This window comes from Mytilus edulis, chromosome 11 (assembly GCF_963676685.1).
Source record: "Mytilus edulis chromosome 11, xbMytEdul2.2, whole genome shotgun sequence".
Lineage (NCBI taxonomy): Eukaryota > Metazoa > Mollusca > Bivalvia > Mytilida > Mytilidae > Mytilus > Mytilus edulis.
In genome coordinates, this window is record NC_092354.1 from 8,850,059 (window position 1) to 8,869,810 (window position 19,752).

Below are 19,752 nucleotides of genomic sequence, written 5' to 3' on the forward strand. Positions count from 1 at the left end.
TTATAGTCAATTTTTAACAATTTTTCGTAAATCTTAGTAATCTTTTACAAAAATCTTCTCGTCTGAAACTACTAGGCTAAATTAAACCAAACTTGGCCACAATCATCATTTGTATATCTAGTTTGACAAATGTTTGGCGTGATCCGACCAACCAACCAAGATGGCCGCCATGGCTAAAAATAGAACATAAGGGTAAAATCCCGTTTTTGGCTCATAACTCAAAAACCAAAGCATTTAGAGCGAATCTAACGGAGTAAAATTGTTTATCAGGACAAAATCTATCTGCCCTCAAATTTTCAGATGATTCCGACAACCTGTTGTTGGGTTGCTGCCCCTGAACTGGTAATTTTAGGTAATTTTTGCTTTTTTTGGTTATAATCCTGAATATTATTATAGATAGAAATAAACTGTAAACAGCAATAATGTTCAGCAAAGAAAGATTAACAAATAATTCAACATGACCAAAATGGTCAGTTGACCCCTTTAGGAGTTATTGACCTTTATAGTCAATTTTTAACCATTTTTCGTAAATCTTAGTAATCTTTTACAAAAATCTTCTCGTCTGAAACTACTGGGCTAAATTAAACCAAACTTGGCCACAATCATCATTGGGATATCTAGTTTGACAAATGTTTGGCGTGATCCGACCAACCAACCAAGATGGCCGCCATGGCTAAAAATAGAACATAAGGGTAAAATGCCGTTTTTGGCTCATAACTCAAAAACCAAAGCATTTAGAGCAAATCTGACGGAGTAAAATTGTTTATCAGGACAAAATCTATCTGCCCTCAAATTTTTAGATGATTCCGACAACCTGTTGTTGGGTTGCTGCCCCTGAACTGGTAATTTTAGGTAATTTTTGCTTTTTTTGGTTATAATCCTGAATATTATTATAGATAGGAATAAACTGTAAACAGCAATAATGTTCAGCAAAGAAAGATTAACAAATAATTCAACATGACCAAAATGGTCAGTTGACCCCTTTAGGAGTTATTGACCTTTATAGTCAATTTTTAACCATTTTTCGTAAATCTTAGTAATCTTTTACAAAAATCTTCTCGTCTGAAACTACTGGGCTAAATTAAACCAAACTTGGCCACAATCATCATTGGGATATCTAGTTTGACAAATGTTTGGCGTGATCCGACCAACCAACCAAGATGGCCGCCATGGCTAAAAATAGAACATAAGGGTAAAATGCCGTTTTTGGCTCATAACTCAAAAACCAAAGCATTTAGAGCCACCTGACGGAGTAAAATTGTTTATCAGGTCAAAATCTATCTGCCCTCAAATTTTCAGATGATTCCGACAACCCGTTGTTGGGTTGCTGCCCCGGAACTGGTAATTTTAGGGAATTTTTGCTTTTTTTGGTTATTATCCTGAATATTATTATAGCTAGAAATAAACTGTAAACAGCAATAATGTTCAGCAAAGTAAGGTTAACAAATAAGTCATTATGACCAAAATGGTCAGTTGACCCCTTTAGGAGTTATTGCCCTTTATAGTCAATTTTTAACCATTTTTTCGTAAATCTTAGTAATTCTTTACAAAAATCTTCTCGTCTGAAACTACTGGGCTAAATTAAACCAAACTTGGCCACAATCATCATTGGGATATCTACTTTGACAAATGTTTGGCGTGATCCGACCAACCAACCAAGATGGCCGCCATGGCTAAAAATAGAACATAAGGGTAAAATGCCGTTTTTGGCTCATAACTCAAAAACAAAAGCATTTAGAGCAACCTGACGGAGTAAAATTGTTTATCAGGTCAAAATCTATCTGCCCTGAAATTTTCAGATGATTCCGACAACCCGTTGTTGGGTTGCTGCCCCGGAACTGGTAATTTCAGAGAATTTTTGCTTTTTTTGGTTATTATCCTGAATATTATTATAGCTAGAAATAAACTGTAAACAGCAATAATGTTCAGCAAAGTAAGATTAACAAATAAGTCAACATGACCAAAATGGTCAGTTGACCCCTTTAGGAGTTATTGCCCTTTATAGTCAATTTTTAACCATTTTTTCGTAAATCTTAGTACTTTTTTACAAAAATCTTCTCCTCTGAAACTACTGGGCCAAATTAAAACAAACGTGTTGGCCACAATCATCTTTGGGATATCTAGTTTAAAAATTTACGGCGTGACCCGGCCAACCAACCAAGATGGCCGCCCTGGCTAAAAATAGAACAAAAGGGCAAAATGCAGTTTTTGGCTTATAACTCAAAAACAAAAGCATTTAGAGCAAATCTGACATGCGGTAAAAGTGTTTATCAGGTAAAGATCTATCTGTCCTGAAATTTTCAGTTGAATCGAACAACCTGTTGTTGGGTTGCTGCCCCTGAATTGGTAATTTTAAGGAAATTTTGCTGTTTTTGGTTATTATCTTGAATATTATTATAGATAGAGATAAACTGTAAACAGCAATAATGTTCAGCAAAGGAAGATTAACAAATAAGTCAACATGACCAAAATGGTCAGTTGACCCCTTTAGGAGATATTGACCTTTATAGTCAATTTTTAACCATTTTTCGTAAATCTTAGTAATCTTTTACAAAAATCTTCTCGTCTGAAACTACTGGGCTAAATTAAACCAAACTTGGCCACAATCATCATTGGGATATCTAGTTTGACAAATGTTTGGCGTGATCCGACCAACCAATCAAGATGGCCGCCATGGCTAAAAATAGAACATAAGGGTAAAATGCAGTTTTTGGCTTATAACTCAAAAACCGAAGCATTAAGAGGAAATCTGACAGGGTTTAATTGTTTATCAGGTCAAGATCTATCTGCCCTGATGTTTTCACATCGATCGGACAACCCGTTGTTAGGTTACTGTCCTGAACTGGTAATTTTAAGGAAAGTTTGCCGTTTTTTGTTATTATCTTGAATATTATTATAGATAGCGATAAACTGTATACAGCAATAACGTTCAGCAAAATAAGATCTACAAATAAGTTTACATGACCAAAATAGTCAATTGACCCCTTAAGGAGTTATTGCCCTTTATAGTTAATTTTTTACATTTTTCATAAATTTTTGTAAATTTTTAGAAAATATTTTCCACTGTAATTACTGGGCCAAGTCCATTATAGATAGAGATAATTGTAGCAACAAGAATGTTCAGTAAAGTAAGATCTACAAACACATCACCATCACTAAAACACAATTATGTCATGAATTTATCTATGTCCATTGTTTAATATGCACAAGACCAAGGTGAGCGACACAGGCTCTTTAGAGCCTCTAGTTTGACAATGTTTAAGGTTAAATTCCACCAAGGGCCCTTTCCAAAAATAAATGTAATGGGGGGAGGGGAGAGGGAAGGAAGGCACTTCTTATTTGACCCCAACATGCTGATGCATACATTTTAAATTGGATATTTCATTTAAATGTTCAAGCAATTTTTCTTAAATTCCACTCATCAAATTTTTAGCTCACTTTGCGTCCGTCGTCCGTCGTCGTTAACTTTTACAAAAATCTTCTCCTCTGAAACTACTGGGCCAAATTAGTTCAAACTTGGCCACAATCATCATTGGGGTATCTAGTTTAAAAAATGTGTCTGGTGACCCGGCCAACCAACCAAGATGGCTGCCATGGCTAAAAATAGAACAAAGTTGTTATGTGGTATTTTATTTTTGCTCTGTGTGTTAATGTTTATTTTTTACATGATCCTGTTTGTGGTTCAGATTTGCAAATATCATTTTCATTATTAAGTAAAAATGTAGTTTCAATAAATTTTAGGGGGGAACATGAGGAAGCTAGATGGTTCGTGGCATTCCCTCTTAATTAGAAAATAATCTATTATAAATATTCAATCAGAATCCAAATTCAGAGCTGTTTTAAGCTTAAATGTTGTGTCCCTACTTGTTCAAATTTTCAGGGTTCAACCTATGCAGGAAAATCCGGTTTGCTGTAACTTGACAGCCTCTTGTTCTTATTGTTGAAGGCCGTACCGTTGCCTATAATTGCTTACATCCACTTCATTTGAACTTAAGTGGCAGTGATATTGTTGGCTTTTTTTAAAACTACCTCTACCCTTTTTTATTGGGAAAATATGTGTCATTTTTATCCAATTGGGAAATTTATAATAAACCATGGATTTGACTGGAACCTCAATATGCAGACCCCCTTTCAAGAGTTAACCCCTCATTTGAAATAAGACCCCTTATTGTCTGTGATGATACATAAGAAGACCCTCAAATCTGCACATATAGTCATTTTAGGCATGAAAACTGTTTAAATGAGTGTTTTTCAGTATGTATTCATGAACAATTACTACTGATACTGCACTGTTTGGGAAAAAAGTTGTCTTTTTGGGAATAATTTTAAGCCATTTTTAACTCACCTGGCACGAAGGGCCGAGTGAGCTTTTCTCATCACTTTGCGTCCGGCGTCCTCTGTCGTCGTCGTCCGGCGTTAACTTTTACAAACATCTTCTCCTCTGAAACTACTGGACCAAATTTAACTAAACTTGGCCACAATCATCATTGGGGTATCTAGTTTAAAAAAATGTGTCCAATGACCTGGCCAACCAACCAAGATGGCCACCATGGCTAAAAATAGAATTTAGAGCAAATCTGACTGGGATAAAAATGTTTACCAAGTCAAGATCTGTCTGCCCTGAAATTTTCAGATGAATAAGACAACCGGTTGTTGGGTTGCTGCCCCTTAATTGAAAATTTTAAGGAAATTTTGCTGTTTTTTGGTTATTATCTTCAATATTATTATAGATAGTAATAAACTGTAATCATTAATAATGTTCAGCAAAGTAAAATCTACAAATAAGTCAACATGACCAAAATGGTCAGTTGACCCTTTAAGGAGTTATTGCCCTTTATAGTATTTTTTTACCAATTTTCGTAAATTTTTGTTATCTTCTTCAAAAATCTTCTCCTCTGAAACTACTTGGCCAAATTTTATCAAACTTAACCCAAACATAATTAGGGTATCTAGTTTTAAAAAAATTGTGCGATGACCCGCCAACCAACTAAGGTGGCCGCCATGGCTGAAAATAGAACATAGGGTTAAATGTAGATTTTGGCTTATAACTCTGAAACCAAAGCATTTATCGCAAATCTGACTAGTGGTTAAATTGTTTATCAAGTCAATATCTATCTGCCCTGAAATTTTCAGATGAATTGAACAACTGGTTGTTGGGTTGCTGCCTCCCAATTGGTAATTTTTTTAAAGAAATTTTTCCGTTTTTATGCCCCACCTACGATAGTAGAGGGGCATTATGTTTTCTGGTCTGTGCCTCCGTTCGTCCGTTCGTTCGTCCGTTCGTTCGTCCCGCTTCAGGTTAAATTTTTTGGTCGAGGTAGTTTTTGATGAAGTTGAAGTCCAATCAATTTGAAACTTAGTACACATGTTCCCTATGATATGATCTTTCTAATTTTAATGTCAAATTAAAGTATTGACCCCAATTTCATGGTCCACTGAACAAAGAAGAAGATAGTGTGAAGCTCAGGTTAAAGTTTTTGGTCAAGGTAGTATTTGATGAAGTTGAAGTCCAATCAACTTGAAACTTAGTACACATGTTAACTATAATATGATCTTTCTAATTTTAATGCCAAATTAAAGTATTGACCCCAATTTCACGGTCCAGTAAACATGTAAAATGATAGTGCGAGTGGGGCATCCGTGTACTATGGACACATTCGTGTTGGTTATTATCTTGAAAACTATTATAGATAGAAATAAACTTTAAACAGCAATAATGTTAAGCAAAGGTATATCTACAAATAAGTCAACTAGACCAAAATGGTCAGTTGACCCCTTAAGGAGTTAATTCCCTTTCTGGTCAATTTTTTACAATTTTCATTAATTTGGTAAATTTTTGTAAATTTTTACAAAATATTTTCCTCTGTAACGAAAGGGCCAAGTTTCTTATAGATAGAGAAAATTGTAAGTAACAAGAATGTTTCGTTAAGTAAGATCTAAAAACACACCACCCTCACCAAAACACAATTTTGTCATGAATCCATCAGTGTAATGTTTTAACATGCACATAGACCAAGGTGAGCGACACAGGCTCTTAAGAGCCTGTATTTTTTTTCAAATTGGGATTTTTTCCAGGGGAAAAAACCTTTATTCTCCGGTAATTTAAGGCAAACAATATCACTGAGTGGATAGTTGTCTCATTGGTAATCATATCTCCTTATTTTTATAAATATACAATGATTTTATTTTCTTTTACAGGATATAATGGCAAGTTGGGATGAGGTAAGTTTTTCTTGTTAAATGTCAGTGTCATATGACCTATGTCATGTGACCCATGTTGTCTATAAACTGTACAGAAAGATACAGGCGTGCAGTATTCTCAGAGTCAGTCAGTGTCATGTGACTTATGTTGTCTATAAAATGTACATAAAGATAAGGCGTGTAGTATTCTCAGAGTCAGTCAGTGTCATGTGACTAATGTTGTCTATAAACTGTACATACAGATACAGTCGTGCAGTATTCTCAGAGTCAGTCAGTGTCATGTGATCTATGTCATGTGACCTATGTTGTCTATAAAATGCACATAAAGATACAGGCGTGCAGTATTCTCAGATTCAGTCAGTGTTGTGTGACGTATGTCATGTGACCTATGTTGTCTATAAACTGTACATAAAGATACAGGCGTGCAGTATTCTCAGAGTCAGTCAGTGTCATGTGATCTATGTCATGTGACCTATGTTGTCTATGAAATGTACATAAAGATACAGGTGTGTAGTATTCTCAGATTCAGTCAGTGTTGCGTGACATATGTCATGTGACCTATGTTGTCTATAAACTGTACATAAAGATACAGGCGTACAGTATTCTCAGGGGGAGAACAGGAGAAATCAAAATGACTACAGTGAACAGAATTTCAATAAACAAATTCCAGGAGACAAAAAGAAAGAAACGTAAGATATTGTAGGACATTCACATCTCTTTAAGTCGAAAAGAATCTGTCAACGCCATGGAAAAAAATGAAAAACAATCAAAATTCAACAGTCTACATTAGTCATTTCAGGGCCTTTTATAGCGGACTATGCCATATGGGCTTTGATCATTGTTGAAGGCTGTACGGTGATCTATGGTTGTTATTTTCTGCGTCATTTGGTCTATTTTGTAGAATTGTCTCATTGGCAATAATACAACAAACTAAAGACCGAGCAACACAAACCTCTATCATGTCAATAAAAACTAAGGCTGATCTCAAAACTGATGTATAATAGAATTGTCTACAGACTTTTTCTATTGTCTCTGAAATTATAGACAATAATTTCACTCTTTCTTGGTAATCACTGTATTTGGTATAAACTGTTGAAAATGTAAAAATGTAGCTTGTCATATTAAATTATTACATTTATAATACATTTGTATGTTCTAGAGGAAAATGTAAAAGCTTTGTTTTGCTTACAGAAACTTCTTACAGCTGCATATGAGGGGAATATAAAAGAGGTAGAATTATGTATAAAGAACGGAGCTAGTTTGGAATGTAGAAAGGTAAGTGAAGTAAAATGTTTGACACATATAAAGTTATTTAGTATATAGTACACACAATTTGAATCAGTCAAATGTTACTCCTATTTATTTTCAGTGGTTGAATGTTAATTTTTAGTTATTGCAAATACCCTTGTCTCAAAATATAAAGAAACATCATTACGCAACCTGAATGTATATAGAACTCTTGTATTCAACAATAACAGTGTGAAACATCATTACACACCACGGAAGTATACAGCTCCTGTATTCAACACCAATACCCAAGTAAAAAAGTGATAAACCACATTAAGTACATGAAGTAGAAGAAGAATGCCATGGCCAGACAGAAAGACAAACAACAACCACAAACAAACATACTTTATTACACTGATGAATACCACTCCAGTTTGTATGTCAGAAAGTTTGCTGTCTGATACTTCATAACTGTATACAACTGAAATATTGTGATTTACTTTATTACACTGATGAATACCACTCCAGTTTGTATATCAAAGGGGTTGCTGTCTGATACTTCCTTACTGTAGACAACTGAAATATTGTGATTTACTTCATTACACCAACATGTGACATATCAATGACCTACTTATACTCAGCACCAACATGTGATATAACAATGACACTCTTATACTCAATACCAATATGTGACATAGCAATGACATACTTAAACTCAACACCAACACATATGACTAGTATACTCAACACAATTATGTGACCTAGCCATGACACTCTTATAGTTAACACCAATATGTGACATAGCAATGATACTCTTATACTCAATATTAGCATGTGACATAGCAATGACACTCTACCTCAACACCAACATGCGACATATCAATGACACTCTTATAGTCAACACCAACATATGACATAGCAAATGACACTCTTATAGTCAACACCATCATGTGACATATCAGTGACACCCTTTACCTCAACACTAACATGTGACATATCAATGACACTCGTATAGTCAACATCAGCATGTGACATATCAATGACACTCTTATAGTCAACACCAACCTGTGACATATCAATGACACTCTTATAGTCAACACCAAAATGTGACATATCAATGACACTCTTATAGTCAACACCAACATGTGACATAGAAATGACACTCTGTACCTCAACACCAATATGTGACATAGCAGTGACACTTTAATACACAACATTAGCATATGAGATAACAATGGCATTCTTATACTCAACACCAACATGTGACATATCACTGACACTCATTAACTCAACACCAACATGTGACATAGCAATGACTCTCTTATAGTCAACACCAACATATCACTTAGCAATGACATTATTATAGTCAACACCAACATGTGACATCACAATGACACTCTTTACCACAACACCAATATGTGACATAGCAGTGAGACTCTTATAGTCAACACCAACATATCACTTAGCAATGACATTATTATAGTCAACACCAACATGTGACATATCAATGACACTTTTTACCTCAACACCAACATGTCACTGAGCAATGGCACTCTTTACCTCAATGCCAATATTTGATATTGCAAAGATACTCTTTACCTCTACACTAACATATAACATAGCAGTGACACAATTAACCTCAACACAAGCATGTGACATAGCAATGACACTCTTTACCTCAACACCAACATGTGACATAGTAATGACACTCTTATACTCAACACCAACATGTGACATAGCAATGACACTCTTATAGTCAACACCAACATGTGACATATCAATGACACTATTATAGTCAACACCAACATGTGACATATCAATGACACACTTTACCTCAACACCAATATGTGACATAGTAGTGACACTCTTATAATCAACATTAGCATGTAAGATAGCAATGACATTCTTATAGTCAACACCAACATGTGACATAGCCATGACACTCTTATAGTCAACACCAACATGTGACATATCAATGTCACTGAACAATGGCACTCCTTACCTGAACACCAACATGTGATATAGTAATGACACTCTTTACCTCAACACTAACATGAGACATATCAATGACACTCTTATAGTCAACACCAACATGTGACATATCAATGACACTCTTATAGTCAACACCAACATGTGACATAGCAGTGACACCCTTTACCTCAACACCAACATATGACATATCAATGACACTATTATAGTCAACACCAACATGTGACATATCAATGACACTCTGTACCTCCAAACCAATATGTGACAAAGCAGTGACACTCTAATACTCAACATTAGCATGTGAGATAGCAATGTTATATTATACTCAACATTAACATGTGACATAGCAATGACACTCTTTATCTCATCACCAATATGTGACGTAGCAGTGACACTCTTATACTCAACATTAGCATGTAAGATAGCAATGACATTCTTATACTCAACACCAACATAGGACATATCAATGACACTCTTATAGTCAACATCAACATGTGACATAACAATGACACTCATTACCTCAACACCAACATGTGACATAGCAATGACATTCTTACACTCAACACAAGCATTTGTCATATCACTGACACCCTTTACCTTAACACCAACATTTGACATATCAATGACACTCTGATACTCAACACCAACATGTGACATATCAATGACACTCTGATACTCAACACCAACATGTGACATACCAATGACACTCTGATACTCAACACCAACATGTGACATATCAATGACACTCTTATTGTCAACACCAACATGTGACATAGCAATTACACTCTTATAGTCAACACCAACATATCACTTAGCAATGACACTATTATAGTCAACACCAACATGTGACATAGCAATGACACTCTTATAGTCAACACCAACATATCACTTATCAATGACATTATTATAGTCAACACCAATATGTGACATCGCTTTGCCAATCTTATAGTCAACACCAACATGTGACATAGCAATGACACTCTTATACTCAACACCAACATGTCACTTAACAATGACACTCTGATACTCAACACCAACATGTGACATAGCAATTACACTCTTACAGTCAACACCAACATGTGACATAGCAATAACACTCTTATAGTCAACACCAACATGTGACATAGTAATGACACTCTTTACCTCAACACTAACATGAGACATATCAATGACACTCTTATAGTCAACACCAACATGTGACAATTAATAACACTCTTATAGTCAACACCAACATGTGACATAGCAGTGACACCCTTTACCTCAACACCAACATATGACATATCAATGACACTATTATAGTCAACACCAACATGTGACATAGCAATGACACTCTGTACCTCCACACCAATATGTGACATAGCAGTGACACTTTAATACTCAACATTAGCATGTGAGATAGCAATGACATTCTTATACTCAACATCAACATGTGACATAGCAATGACACTCTTTATCTCATCACCAATATGTGACGTAGCAGTGACACTCTTATACTCAACATTAGCATGTAAGATAGCAATGACATTCTTATACTCAACACAAACATGTGACATATCAATGACACTCTTATTGTCAACACCAACATGTGACATATCAATGACACTCTTATAGTCAACATCAACATGTGACATAACAATGACACTCATTACCTCAACACCAACATGTGACATAGCAATGACACTCTTACACTCAACACAAGCATTTGTCATATCACTGACACCCTTTACCTCAACACCAACGTTTGACATATCAATTACACTCTGATACTCAACACCAACATGTGACATATCAATGAAACTATGATACTCAACACCAACATGTGACATACCAATGACACTCTGATACTCAACACCAACATGTGACATATCAATGACACTCTTATTGTCAACACCAACATGTGACATAGCAATTACACTCTTATAGTCAACACCAACATATCACTTAGCAATGACACTATTATAGTCAACACCAACATGTGACATAGCAAAGACACTCTTATAGTCAACACCAACATATCACTTATCAATGACATTATTATAGTCAACACCAATATGTGACATCGCTTTGCCAATCTTATAGTCAACACCAACATGTGACATAGCAATGACACTCTTATACTCAACACCAACATGTCACTTAACAATGACACTCTTTACCTCAACACCAACATTTGACATAGCTATGACAATCTTTGCCTAAACACCAATATGTAACATAGCTATGACACTCTTATAGTCAACACCAACATTTGACATATCAATGACACTCTGATACTCAACACCAACATGTGACATAGCAATGACACTCTGATACTCAACACCAACATGTGACATACCAATGACACTATGATACTCAACACCAACATGTGACATATCAATGACACTCCTATTGTCAACACCAACATGTGACATAGCAATTACACTCTTATAGTCAACACCAACATATCACTTAGCAATGACACTATTATAGTCAACACCAACATGTGACATAGCAATGACACTCTTATAGTCAACACCAACATATTATTGGATTCAGACCAGGGAAGTTGTAATACATGAATATCATTGCATATGATGCACTATCATCTTAACTTTGGTAAACGAAGCCTATTACAAAAACATATATACCACAAGTACCAGCTAACATAAATCTATGACAAGCCGTTTAGCTATTTATTCGAATTTCAAACTATCTCATAATATATAAGATATCTTATGTAATATATAAGATATCTCATATAATATATCAGACTTATTTAAGATATCTTAAAGTATATGAAATATCTTATAAATATGCTTTGTATAAGATATCTTATATAGTTTATTGGATATCATATTAAGAAATTTGTATGAAATATCTTATAATTTATATACGATATCTCTAATAATATTTCTTATAATATATAAGATATCATAAATAATATTTTTTATAAGATATCTTAGATAAAATAGATATCTTATATAATATAGAAGATATCTAATATCGATTTTCAAATATATATCTGACATAAACTTTATATAAGATATCTTACAAATATACTTTATACAAGATATCTTGTATAGTTTATAAGATATCTTATATAGTTAGTTTATAAGATATCTTATATAGTTAGTTTATAAGATATCTTATAAAGAAAATTAAATTAGAAATCTTATAAACTATAAGATATCTCATAAATTATTTAAGATATCTCGTGAACTATATAAGATGTCTTATAAACTTTATAAGATATCTTTCAAACTATATCAAATATCTAATGAACTATTATATAAGATATCTTATAAAGTTTATGAGATATCTTGAAGTTAGATTAAATAGCAAAACGGCTTGCCATATTAACCAGTGAAAAAAAATCATCCATTGGGTATTTTTTCAACAAAATCATCTTTATAAAATTACCTTGATTTAAATGTATTTCAAATAGAACTGGCCAATTGTCGAATTCAGAAAAGCAATTATAAAAGTATATATACATAGAAAAAAGTGCAAAATATAAAATGAAATAATTTCTTTTACAAAACAAGTTTTAATCAAATTACATAACCGGCTCTAATGGGCGATCTGCTTAACCATTAAAATTCATTCATCAATGTTATATCATTTGAATTTGCTCTTTGCCGAGGTCTGTTTTGACACCCATTTTGACAAAAAGCATATTTTTTATCAACCTGCTGAGCATGCTGAGCGATCTACTTTTACGAGACCAAATACTCCGATAACATTTTAACTTCAATTGAATCCGGCCGCCAAAATTGTTTACCTCATGTTGACATAATTAAATTGTTGTTAATGCGATCATAGTCAGCATTCTTATCCGGATTTTACGTGTTGATGAAAAATTACAGTTGCTGTAATCGGTGACGGAAACTTTTCCGGAAATATCGATTTTTGTTTTCTTTTCCTGAATTGGGAATTTATATTTACAAACATTTTTTGGGGGGCCCCTGGCCTATTTAAGGGCCGTTAAGCGGCCCTAAACTATATAGTGGAATCATCACTGCTTCTACTCACCACAAATATACATCATTGCTATATTACCCTTACACTCACCACAAACATACACCATTGCTATATTTCCCTTATACTCAGCACAATCATACACCATTGTTATATTACTATGATTACCCTTATGCTCACCACAGCATACACCATTTCTATATTACCCTTATACTCAGCACAAACATACAGCATTGCTATAATACCCTTACACTCACCACAAACATACACCATTGCTATATTACCCTTATACTCAGCACAAACATACACCATTACTATATTACCCTTATACTCACCACAAACAAACACCATTGCTATATTACCCTTATACTCACCACAAACATACACCATTGCTATATTACCCTTATACTCAGCACAAACATACACCATTGCTATATTACCCTTACACTCAGCACAAACATACACCATTACTATATTACCCTTATACTCAGCACAAACAAACACCATTGCTATATTACCCTTATACTCACCACAAACATACAGCATTGCTATATTACCCTTATACTCATCACAAACATACACCATTGCTATTTCACCCTTATACTCACCACAAACATACATCATTGCTATATTACCCTTATACTCAGCACAAACATACCCCATTGCTATATTACCCTTATACTCAGCACAAACAAACATCATTGCTATATTACCCTTACCCTCACCACAAACATACCCCATTGCTATATTACCCTTATACTCAGCACAAACATACACCATTGCTATATTACTATGATTACCCTTATGCTCACCACAAACATACCCCATTGCTATATTACCCTTATACTCAGCACAAACAAACATCATTGCTATATTACCCTTACACTCACCACAAACATACCCCATTGCTATATTACCCTTATACTCAACACAAACATACACCATTGCTATATTACTATGATTACCCTTATGCTCACCACAGCACACACCATTTCTATATTACCCTTATACTCAGCACAAACATACAGCATTGCTATAATACCCTTATACTAAGCACAAACAAACACCATTGCTATATTACCCTTATACTCAGCACAAACATACACCATTACTATATTACCCTTATACTCAGCACAAACAAACAACATTGCTATATTACCCTTATACTCACCACAAACATACACCATTGCTATATTACCCTTATACTCACCACAAACATACACCATTGCTATATTACCCTTATACTCAGCACAAACATACACCATTACTATATTACCCTTATACTCAGCACAAACAAACACCATTGCTATATTACCCTTATACTCACCACAAACATACAGCATTGCTATATTACCCTTATACTCATCACAAACATACACCATTGCTATTTCACCCTTATACTCACCACAAACATACATCATTGCTATATTACCCTTATACTCAGCACAAACATACCCCATTGCTATATTACCCTTATACTCAGCACAAACAAACATCATTGCTATATTACCCTTACACTCACCACAAACATACCCCATTGCTATATTACCCTTATACTCAGCACAAACATACACCATTGCTATATTACTATGATTACCCTTATGCTCACCACAGCATACACCATTTCTATATTACCCTTATACTCAGCACAAACATACAGCATTGCTATAATACCCTTACACTCACCACAAACATACACCATTGCTATATTACCCTTATACTCAGCACAAACATACAGCATTGCTATAATACCCTTATACTAAGCACAAACAAACACCATTGCTATATTACCCTTATACTCAGCACAAACATACACCATTGCTATACTACCCTTATACCCAACACAACATACACCATTGCTATAATACCCTTATACCAAACACAACATACACCATTGCTATATCACCCTTATACTCAGCACAAACATACACCATTGCTATATTACCCTGATACCCAACACAACATACACCATTGCTATATTACCATGATTACCCTTATACTCAACACAAACATACACCATTGCTATATTACCATGATTACCCTAATACTCACCACAAACATACACCATAGCTATAATACCCTTATACTCACCACATACACCATTGCAATATCACCCTTATACTCACCACAAACATACACCATTGCTATAATACCCTTATACTCACCACATACACCATTGTTTTATTACCCTTATACTCAGCACAAACATACACCATTGCTATATTACCCTTATACTCAGCACAAACACCATTGTTATATTACCCTTATACTCACCACAAACATACACCATTGCTATATTACCGTTATACTCACCAAAAACATACACCATTGCTATATTACCCTTATACTCACCACAAACATACACCATAACTATATTACCCTTACACTCACCACAGACATACACCATTGCTATATTACCCTTACACTCACCACAAACATACACCATTGCTATATTACCCTTATACACAACAACTCATAATATATGAAGCAGCTGGTAGACACCCAACATTTTACACGGAAATACCACTAAATATTTTCTAAGCTTTGATCATTATTTTGAATTTACACAAAAATCAGACATGTTTAAGGGACCACGCATATTTGTTAGAATTATATAAAGTGGGATCTCATTTTATTCGTAACACAGAACTAAATCAGATAGTAAAGGTTTTATTTTGTTTCTTGACGAAAAATTATTTTGTAAACATTTGATTTTAATGAGAAGTTGATGAGAACGAGTTGTGTTAACATCTTTAATTAAATAATGTTACTTCTACAGATCTAATGTAAAACATCTTTTTAAAATAACAAATACTTGTCAGAATTATATAAAATGGGGTCTTATTTTTCTTGTCTCTTCGTACTGAATCAGAAAATATAACTCGTTTTAATGTTTCTTAAAAAAAAATTTTTTTTTTACTTGACAATTCTAATGGAAGTTCTGACATATCACAATAAAACATGTTGTTTATTTATTGTTTATGTAGAATATAAATACAACTGATTTTATTGAGTTTTGACCACAGATCCATGTAATATATATTTTGTTTATATTTATTACACAACATTGTCCAGTTTATGACACAAGTTTTGATGTCTGTTTTATGTTGATATTACAGTTGGGAAGGACACCATTAATGTTGGCGGCTCGGTACGGACACCTGAAGGTGGTGACTTTCCTAGTCACTCACGGCAGTCAGTTGGAAGCTACATCCACGGTAATGATAGATTAATCAACTTACTCTGACCAAACATCACTTTTTACAAAATCATGATGTTAATCAGACAGGTTTAATGGACAACAAATACTTGTTAGAATTATATAAAGTGGGGTCTCATTTTATTCGTAACACAGAACTGAATCAGATAGTTAAGGTTTTATTTTGTTTCCTGATGAAAAATTATTTTGTAAACATCTGATTTTAATAAGTTGATGAGAAAAAGTTTTGTTAACATCTTTAGTCAGATAATGTTAATTCTACAGATCTAATGTAAAACATCTTTTAAAATTAACAAAAACTTGACAGAATTATATAAAGTGGGGTCTTATTTCTCTCGTCTTTTCGTACTGAATCAGAAAATATAACTCATTTTAATGTTTCTTGATTTTTTTTTTTTTTTTCAACTTTTCATCATTCTACGTAACCATTGTTAATCAGACAGATTTAATGGACAACAAATATTTAACAGAATTATATAAAGTGGGGTCTCATTTTAATTGTCTTGTCCAGCTGAGTCCATTGATATAAATATTGTTTATGTTTCTTGAAAAAAGTTATTTAACCTGACAGTTCTGACATCTCACAATAAAACATGTTGTTTATTTGTTGTTTATGTAGAATATAAATAAAAGTGTGACTGGTCATTTTATTCAGTTTTGACCACTGATTCATGTGATATATATTTTGTTTATATTTATTACACAACATTGTCCAGTTTATGACACAAGTTTTGATGTCTGTTATATTTTGATATTACAGGCTGGATTGACATCATTAATGTTGGCGGCTCGGGAAGGACACCTGGAGGTGGTGACTTACCTAGTCACTCACGGAAGTCAATTAGAAGCAACATCCAAGGTAATGATAGATATAATCACCTTACTCTGACCAAACATCACTTTATACAGAATCTACACAAAATCATGTTGTTAATCAGACAGGTTTACTGGACAACAAATATTTGATAGAATTATATAAAGTGGGGTATCATTTTATTCGTAACACAGAACTGAATCAGAATGTTAAAATTTTATTTTGTTTCTTGACGAAAATTTTTGTTGTAAACATCTGATTTTAATGAGAAGTTAAAGAGAACAAGTCTTTTGTCAGATAATGTTAATTCTATAGATTTAATGTAAAATTTCTTTAAAAAAAAAAATACTTGTCAGAATTATTTAAAGTGGGGTCTTATTTTTCTTGTCTCTTCGTACTGAATCAAAAAATATTACTCATTTTAATGTTTTTCAACTTTGGTCATTCTACTGAATCAACATAAAATTATGTTGTTTATCATACATGTTAAATGGACAACAAATACTTGTGAGACTTATATAAAGTGAGGGTTGCTATTATTTGACTTGTTACACTTATATAATTAAGAGTTTACAATTTTTTTACCTTTTTTGTTTCACTGAATCAGAAAATATGCATTGAATTTATATATCTTAATCTACCATTATAGTTTATACACATATATAATTGGATATTTTCTTACCCGATGTTATATTTCTTACATTTGGTAAATTTGTTGACTCCTCTCATGATTTTGTTATCACACACCATTAACATGTTTATATTTTTATCTTGTTATAGAATGGAGAAACAGCTTTACATTATGCTGCTCAGTTTGGACAGATTGATGTAACAAAATGGTTAACAGATAAAGGATGCAGTCCTTGGGTGAAAACAAAACAGGTAACATTCAGTTTTATTCTTATTAGATAGATAGATATTTTATTCTCTTAAAAACTAAATACAAGTCAACAGAGAAAGTACAATTACAATATAAATACAAATACCATAGTTGAGGATAAACAGCTGCAGATAAAATATAATAAAGTACAACTTTTAAGTTTATGATGAAATACCTGTATAATAAACAGGTTAAACTAAATTTGAAAAAAATCAGTCTGTGCTTAACTTTTACATGGAGGGACAAACCTTTTTATTAATACACCTAATGAATGAACACAGTTTTCTTCAGGAGGCTCGCGGGTATAAGATTTTCAAAAAAAAATTAAACAATAATTTTTTATTACAAATTTCATTTATTATCTTAAGTAGTTTTACTTTATCATTATGGTACAAGAATCATTCCAAAAAATCAATTCTTGTTGGCCTCAGGTGACTTTTAAAATGTAGACATCATTTAAAAAGCTCCAAATTATCTCCCTTTGGTGCAAAAATGCCATTTTTTGGCAATAAAATTGAAATATCTTTTTTAACTCATAGGTGACCAATATTTTTTATTGTTGTTTCCGAAAAAGCTGTACATAAACTAAATAACTGTAAAATTTAAGCGATTTCTGTAATTTAGTTCGATATTACAACTATTTCCCGTATTAGGTCAACAGAAAAAAAGGACATTAACAAAAATGTATGCTTCTTTCGAAGGCAGATTGTGAGCGTAAATGAACGGTGACCCCATTTTTTTTAAATTAAAAAAAATGATTAAGACCCGCGCGCCCACTAAAAACTGATTGTTTTTTGTTGAGCTTGACTTTAATCTCAGAAAGCTCAGCATAGGGATAGTGATCAAGCAGTGGCGGCGGCGTTAGCTAACTTCTTAAAAGCTTTATATTTCAGAAGGTGGAAGACCTGGATGCTTCATATTTTGTATATGGATGCCTCATTTTACGAAGTTTCCGCCAGTCACATGTCCAATGTTCTTGACCTCATTTTCATGGTTCAGTGACTACTTGAAATTTTTTTTTTGTATTGTTAAATTCTCTTTTATAAGTTATAGTATAACTATATTTGGTATGTGAGTACCTTGCAAGGTCCTCATGCCCGTCAGACAGTTTTCAATTGACCTAGACCTCATTTCATGGATCAGTGAACAAGGTTAAGTTTTGGTGGTCAAATTAATATATACTATTGGAAGGACTGTTAGGTGTACATGTATAACTGGCAGGTGTCATCTGACCTTAACCTCATGTTCATGGTTCAGTGGTTATAGTTAGTGTTTGTGTTTTGGTCTGTTTTTCTTATATTGTATGTAATAGGTCTACTATATTTGGTGTATGGAATGATTGTAAAGTGTACATGTCTAGCTGGCAGGTGCCAACTGACCTTGACCACATTTTCATGGTTGAATGGTCAAATATAAAAAAAGAAGATGTAGTATGATTGCCAATGAGACAACTGTCCACAAGAG

General features: G+C 33.6%; 2 protein-coding genes across 2 annotated transcripts in view; both read left to right on the forward strand.

The window, feature by feature from the left end:
• The window catches only part of LOC139493955 (uncharacterized), a 28,782-nt gene extending 20,511 nt beyond the window's left edge, over nucleotides 1-8,271 (forward strand). Inside the window, exons 2-4 of the mRNA XM_071282126.1 lie at nucleotides 6,199-6,222; nucleotides 7,393-7,476; nucleotides 8,260-8,271. Coding sequence (XP_071138227.1) covers nucleotides 6,199-6,222; nucleotides 7,393-7,476; nucleotides 8,260-8,271 — 120 coding nt within the window. The remainder of the gene's footprint in view (nucleotides 1-6,198; nucleotides 6,223-7,392; nucleotides 7,477-8,259) is intronic.
• An 8,240-nt stretch (nucleotides 8,272-16,511) lies between these two features.
• LOC139493956 (fibronectin type 3 and ankyrin repeat domains protein 1-like) lies at nucleotides 16,512-19,290 on the forward strand. Its single transcript, XM_071282127.1, has 4 exons — nucleotides 16,512-16,592; nucleotides 17,355-17,453; nucleotides 18,189-18,275; nucleotides 19,108-19,290. Exons 1-4 carry the CDS (start codon nucleotides 16,512-16,514, stop codon nucleotides 19,288-19,290), a joined length of 450 nt encoding a protein of 149 aa, XP_071138228.1.
• The last annotated feature ends 462 nt before the right edge of the window (nucleotides 19,291-19,752 follow it).

What these genes read in the sequence shown, in the direction of transcription:
- LOC139493956 (XM_071282127.1), top strand. Translation starts at nt 16,512, where the DNA reads ATGTTGGCGGCTCGGTACGGACACCTGAAGGTGGTGACTTTCCTAGTC. An exon ending in AATTAGAAGCAACATCCAAG is followed by an intron (nt 17,454 to 18,188) that starts GTAATGATAGAT and finishes ATCTTGTTATAG; the next exon opens with AATGGAGAAACAGCTTTACA. An exon ending in ATAAAGGATGCAGTCCTTGG is followed by an intron (nt 18,276 to 19,107) that starts GTGAAAACAAAA and finishes CTTTAATCTCAG; the next exon opens with AAAGCTCAGCATAGGGATAG.